Source organism: Corvus brachyrhynchos, unplaced genomic scaffold (assembly GCF_000691975.1).
Source record: "Corvus brachyrhynchos isolate BGI_N302 unplaced genomic scaffold, ASM69197v1 scaffold407, whole genome shotgun sequence".
Classification (NCBI taxonomy): Eukaryota; Metazoa; Chordata; class Aves; order Passeriformes; family Corvidae; genus Corvus; species Corvus brachyrhynchos.
This window is the reverse complement of record NW_008239056.1, coordinates 734,598-741,385: the sequence shown is the minus strand read 5'-3', so window position 1 is coordinate 741,385 and position 6,788 is coordinate 734,598. Positions and strand designations below refer to the sequence as shown.

At 42.9% G+C, this 6,788-nt stretch overlaps 1 protein-coding gene across 1 annotated transcript in view; it reads right to left on the bottom strand.

The window, feature by feature from the left end:
- Positions 1–1,938: 1,938 nt before the first annotated feature.
- The window catches only part of SCPEP1 (serine carboxypeptidase 1), a 10,360-nt gene continuing 5,510 nt past the window's right edge, over positions 1,939–6,788 (bottom strand). Inside the window, exons 8-12 of the mRNA XM_008637560.2 lie at positions 6,566–6,650; positions 5,692–5,805; positions 4,910–5,047; positions 3,443–3,606; positions 1,939–3,316 (exon numbers count right to left, since the gene is read on the bottom strand). Coding sequence (XP_008635782.1) covers positions 3,251–3,316; positions 3,443–3,606; positions 4,910–5,047; positions 5,692–5,805; positions 6,566–6,650 — 567 coding nt within the window. The 3' untranslated portion in view covers positions 1,939–3,250. The remainder of the gene's footprint in view (positions 3,317–3,442; positions 3,607–4,909; positions 5,048–5,691; positions 5,806–6,565; positions 6,651–6,788) is intronic.

Below are 6,788 nucleotides of genomic sequence, written 5' to 3'. Positions count from 1 at the left end.
AACACAAACCAACCAATGGGGAATGAGGCTGACCAGGGGCAGGGAAACCCCGTGTCTCCCCTCAGGGCCCTGCTCCCAGGGCTCCATGGCAGGGGGGGGACCCCAACAGAAAAACATGAGTATGTCTCAGGGTTCAGAAGTGACACATAAAAATTGTGCTGCCATACTTAAGAATATTTACAGGATAATAGACACAACATGACAATGAAGAATTGCTCCAAGATTTCCATCTTGCCTCAGAATTTCCTCAGACATTCTTTTTTTGTTGTGGCTTTGAAAGAAACTTCTAGGTTTCTTTCTCTGGCTTGGAAAAGGCAGATAGTTATAGAAAGCCAAAACTGTTCATGCTAAAGCAGCAGTACTGAATTACTGATTTTTAACAGAGATTTGTTTCTGGGAAAATTAACTGATAGTGAGCAAGATAAGTCAGTGGCTGTCAGGCTACCTATGCAATCAGTCTGCAGCTGTAGAGGATGAAATACAAACACTGAGCTGTTTTCTTCTGACTGATCCAGCATCTGTAAAAAATCTTATTAATATTTAGAATGAATCACTCTAATGGATTTGCCAAGTTACTGCCCTTATCTGGAAAAGGCACAGTGCATGAAATCAAAGTGGACAAAGTATGTCACTGCTAATCAGATACACAGTGGGACTTGAACTCCTTTCAAAGCAACTGATCTCCTACAGCATCTGCTGGACAGGTGACCTACCTTTGTGATGATCTAGAGCTGTGACACATCAGTGACAAAGCCTTTGGTGGAATAAAATGAATCTTCCTTGATGCTAAAGGATTGCTGCTTTGTTGTTTGCATTTAAATGAACCCTAGTTAAAAGCCTGTCTCCATGGGCAAGTGTTTTTATTCTAGCATGTTTATATTTGGCATAGCCCCTAAACCCAACAAATGGTTACCATCAGCCTTCTTGATGCCATTTTTTTTCCTCACAAGCTGTCTCTGCCAACAAAAAAACCTGCAGAAGCTAAAACAAAGCAGGACAAGGAACAGATGCTTCAGGCCTGTGACTGAGCACCAGCCCATGGCAATGTGAATCAATGTCCCATTTGATAAAAAAGGGTGAGTACAGCACTGAACGCTGCTTTCTGGAGAGACCACCTTCTCAATTAGTTTCCTCTATCAAGCCCTATAGTATTAATTTAGGATTAATGCATAATATTGTATATAACAGGACTGAGGACCAGCCAACTCAAACTGCTGTCATGGTTTAACCCCAGCCAGCAAACAAACACCACAGAGCTGCCCACTTATTTCCCCCCCCCAGACGGATGGGGGAGAGACTGAAGGGTAAAAGGGAGAAAACTCATATGTTGAAATAAAGACAGTTTAATAGGCAACAAGCAAATAAAAACAAGGAATTCATTCACCACGTCCCATGGGCAGGCAGGTGTGCAGCTGTCTCCAAGGAAGCAGGGCTCCATCACATGCCACAGTTACTTGGGGTGATAAATGGCATCACTCCCAAGGTCCCCCCTTTCCTTCTTCTCCCCCAGCTGAGCATGACACCACCTGGTCTGGGACATCCCTTGGGTCAGTGAGGGTCAGCTGTCCTGGCTGTGTTCCCTCCAACTCCTTGTGCTCCCAAAAGGCCCCTCACTAGTGGGGCCTGGTGAGGGCAGAAAAGGCCTTGCCAGAACTGCTCAGCCACAACTAAAACAACCCTGTGTTATCAACACTGTCTCCAGTACACATCCAAAACATAGCCCGCACTATCTACTAGGAAGAAAATTGACTTTATCCCAGCCCAAACCAGCACATTACCCAGGCAAAAACATATTGATTTGCTTGGCAAATTATTTAAAAATATTCCTGGAATGCAGATAAGCAAATTTACACACTGGTAGCAACCTCCTCTTGTTCATCTAAAAGCCAAAACAGAAAAGATGTCATTTTCAAGCAGTGAAATCAATGTGATGCTGAAGAGAGATGAATTAGACCTATTTATTGAAAAAAGCATTTAAAAAACCAAATCTGGATTTGCATTGCTAAAGTTCTCAAGAATACAAAAAGGGAACACAAAAAGAAAAGCAATTATTAGGGGCCAGTAGTGCAGCTACTGGGTGATTGCATGTGTGTTCACACAGCATTGTGCCTCAGTTCTTGCTAAGACAGTGCTATCAGGTATTTCATGACAGTTTCAGTGGCTAGAGTAATTGAGAGATTGCTATTTATTTAGGATTCTGACAGTTGGAAGGAGCTGTTGTGCCTCCTATCGGACACCAATAAAAAACAACTACTTCATGCTCCATACCAAAAGTCAAATGATGTCTGACCAAGTCTCTTCTTGACTATGCATTATAAAAATAAATGTTGCAAAATAATAGGTCTCTGCAAGACTTAAAAAAATCTCTAAAAGACATGGATCAAGATTTTGTATATCCTTCCTTTAAACACTCCTATCGTCTTTCAGAATTATGCTGTTACTGCTCAAATAATGCTCCTTTCCACTCCCCAGGCTAAACCCAGAAGGTTTTAAGAGGTTTCTGTCTGTTGGGACTCTTTGGTATAACAAGAGGGTATTAACAGACCTTCTGCTTCAGGATACAGAAAAGCAGGAATTCCTGCTTTTTTCCTGCTGGATGTGCTTCAGGTGTTGAGGCTAAAGGCAAAGTTTGAGTAATGGGCATTAAGAAGAATGAAAACAAGATTCAGATGAAAATGGTCAAATCCTCCTCTGTGGGATGTTCTTCTCTCTCCATAGCACAGGAAGTCTGAAGAATCCTGGATCCTAAATGCTCTGTCCTGGCATTTCCATGTCTTCAGCTTGTAATGCAGCCAGGTGACTCAAGCAGAAGCCTGAAGACAAAGGAAGGAACATTCCACAGCCTCATGAAGCAGGTCAGCTCTCCCAGAGGAACACAAAGTAAATCAAGTCAAATCAGTTTTACTCTTGGTGTGCAAACAGACAAGGGAGCATTCAGGGAAGGGCAAGAGCACAAAATCCTTCCAAGGCAAAGGTTCAGGGCTTGTTCTTTATGACAGGGGACTTCCCTCTGGAAGAGTCACTTACGAACAGTGTTAAGGCAGCAAATCACAGCTTAAAAATTAAAAAGTGGTAACTCATTCAAGGAAAAAAATGCCTTTCCACAAGCACTTGTGCACAGTATCAGAAAGATGAGGAAGGCTGTGTGTCCAAACAGCCACTGTGCCTCCTTTGGCTTAGGATCCTGGACTCACACTCCTCCAGTGCCCTGGTGCTGGGCAGGAAGCCAGACCAGCTGACCTCCCCTCCCCTAGTGCTGCTGCTGGGTCACCATCCTGAGCATTTTGAGTGCCATCTCTCCTTGGTCAGCTGGTACCTAGCACAGAGAAAAGCATAGAATAAGCAGCTGCTATAAGGAAGAAGACAGCAGGTGCTCAGACAGCAGCTACACACACATCTTCTGTCTTCTTGCTGATTCCACCCCAAGGACTTTATTATTTACCATGTGCCCAGCCTTGAGAATCCAGAAGAAAGCCAAGTTCTCATAGGCCTTGTAGAAAGCAGCTGTCTCAGTGGATGCTGGAGACACATACAGTGCCTTCCACCTCTTCTGGCTGAACTGGTCCAAGTCAGGCCATTTCAGTTTCCGGATCCATGCCTCCTGCCCTGTTGGAGATAAGAGATAGGATTGATTACTAATACTTGGTAATTACTGATAAGTTGGTTCCACAGCAGCTTGGGAGGCCAGTTCAGCTGGATGCCCACTGTACTGGATACCAGTACAGCAGAGTTAGCACAGAGTCTGTGTGCTCAGATCCTAAAAACAATTTTGTTATGCCTATAGAAATTCAGGACAAACTGAAACAAACCAATGGTGGGAAGAAGGGAATAAGTAAACAGTGAAGGTATGTATGAAATGGACTTAGGATTGCAAAAGTTGAACATGTGCTTCTTGGAGGCTCTGCAGCCCTAGAAATTCCAACATATTTCGCTTTGCACCTCAAACACCTTGAATGTCCTGCCATGGAGAAGGATCAGCCATACCAAGTCCCCCTCCTGGAAATCAGAAGAGGCACTATTTCTCTATTTGTTAGACACTCATTGAGGGGAGACTGGAAAGGCTTTCTGTTTCCAGGTGCTGCTAGAGAAGGTGGAGGTCAAGACAGCAACAAGATCAATTCCAGGACTCCAAGGGGGACAAAGCTTTAGCCTACCTGTGAACTACTGGAAGAATTTACATGTTAACTACAGCTCAATTTTAGACCAAAACATGATAAACTGGAGCACTACTAACTGCTAATCTGTTTTGACAGCCTAAATACTCTGTTTCCTGGATTTATGAATTGCTGTGTTGTTCATGAAGGGCATCTGAATATCTAAGTGGGCAGAGACAGACAAAGAATAAAACCTTTCACAACATAGGAAGGTGTTTGTGGAGTCAGTGAGAAAAGACTGGTGGAAGGGAACACAGCAGCCTTGTGAGGCGCTTCAGCATCACTTGGCCTGGCTCCCGAACTGCCCTTGGACTAAACCAGCATCTTGCAAGCAGCAAACAAAGCCCAACATGTGCAGGAACCTACACTGAGAGCAGGTGTGATCACTCTTCCACTGCATCCTCCCTCATTAATTACCAGCATTCTTTGCCTATGAATGAGCATACACACATGCACATCTATGTGTCTATCCAGGAGGATTAAGTGAATTATTAGCATCACTGAAACAAGCAATTAGTGATGTTGCAGATCCATTTCTCAACAGTATAATGAAGGTAAAGGATTTGCCTCTCTCAGAAGGAAATAAGCAAAACATCCTAAGTGCTGCTCATTTATGACTGTAGTATTTTAAGCATTGCTAGTTAGATAAGAGTTTTGCACAGGAGACTGGAGAAATCTAGGTACCAATATACTGACAGCTCCACATTCTACTCATCACAGGTTCTGCTTCCACCCCCACTCAAGAAGTTCCTTACCCATGGTGTCAACAATGAGGTCCAGCTGCCCATTATAGACTGTAACACTGACATTGGCTGCCAAAAGCTGATCAACAATATCAATGACAGGTTTCATGAAGTCCTCAGCCATGTTCTCGAAGACCTGTCTGGACTGACCTGGTTGGAACCAGAAAGACAAAATTTAAGTGATGAAGGATGTCATTCTGAAGCTGGGATAGAGGCATAGGCTAAAGGTTCTAAAATGGAGTTCACAGCTGCATATAAAACAGTCCTAGCCCAAAGTGGCACCAGTGATTTATCAGTTTAAGGAACCAGAGGACCAGAGAGCAGCTGTGCTCCCACTGGAACTCACAGACAGGGCTGTAGCTTCCAGCTCCTATTTACACACAGGGTGCTGGCATCAGTCCTTTAAGCCTTCTTTTCTGTTTACACCCTCTCCTCCATATGATACGTCATTACATGACACCAGACTTCTGGCAGAGAAAAGCTGACAGGAATTTCAGCAAGATTGCATGACAGACAAAAACCAGTTGCTAAAATACAGAGGATCTTCCTCCCTCCCCCTGTATTTTCAGTTACTTGGCTAAAGATAGATACAAGCAGCAGAATCAGAACCAGAACCACATCTGCCCACAGGCCTGCCCCATGACATCTTCATTTCTGAGAACAAGCCCCCTTCTTAGCCCCATGGGTAACGACAATTGAATGTAACCAGTTGTCAGAGTATTTTCCTACAGGATGCAGTATTGTAAACAGCGGTAATGGACTCATCAGGTGCACACTAGCAGACAGGAAAGTACCTCCCCACTTCACACAGTCAGGAATGATCATCAGCTTCTTTCTGATGGGCCCATTCATCAGCTCATCGAGGCTGCTCTGATGCATTTTTCTGACATGGCGCTGGTAAAGCCGCACTGAGAAAAGAGAGAACACACTTTGATCAGTGGCACGTTTAAGACCCCATCCTGCACAGATAACAATTTTCAGTATCAGTCATAGCCAACAAACCTTTTTCTAATGAAAATGCACCACCACAGAGAGCGATTTGCTTGCTAGAAACCACTGAAGTAAACCCTTATTTAAGGCAGGATGATACAGGAAGAACCCATCCGTTCCTACTTTTGCCTAACTCTGCACTTTTTCTGGGCATCAGCTTCTGCTTTAACCACTTGGCTCTTCTCAACAGACCAGTTATTTTTGAACTGCAGTGTTTTACTTTCAGGAGTTAACTGCACCTTCCCTTATGAAGACAACAGAAAAGAGCTTGAAAGAAACTCTACACATGTGTTTTTCACATTGATACAAAAAAACTGTGGAGCAAGAGTCTGATTAGACTGTTTATACTGATGAGACATTTTTGTGTCCTGTTGTAAAGACAGAAATGAAAGACAGTAAGAGGAAGTAACTTAAAAGGTCATAAAATGATGTTGCAATTATACTGACTGCTTCCTTGCTGTAATCTGTGCAGGATGTATAGGTGGAGGTGTCATCTACAGAGTTGTTCCACATTCCTATCTGTCTCAATTTATGCAACAGCAAACAAGTTCTGCTTGGGAGAATATCAACATCCATTTTAAGGATGTGCTACATTGAGGCTCTTTCCACTGCCAAAGTTGAAGGTATGTGAATGGAAACACAGGACTTCAGGAGTTCAAGTATTTAAATACAACTTACTGAGATGGAGATTTTCTTGTTCATCTGATTTCACTTCTGGAACCTCCTTAGTCAAGATGTTATAAAAGTTCACATTGTCTGTGTTCTGAAAACACAAGATAATTTCAGTAACACTAATAAAAACATTTCTCAGGTACGAGGAACAGTGTTTCCTGAAAAGAATAAAAGAAAAAAAAAAAAAAAAAAAGAGTTATAAAAATTTTAAATAAAATGACCTCCGACA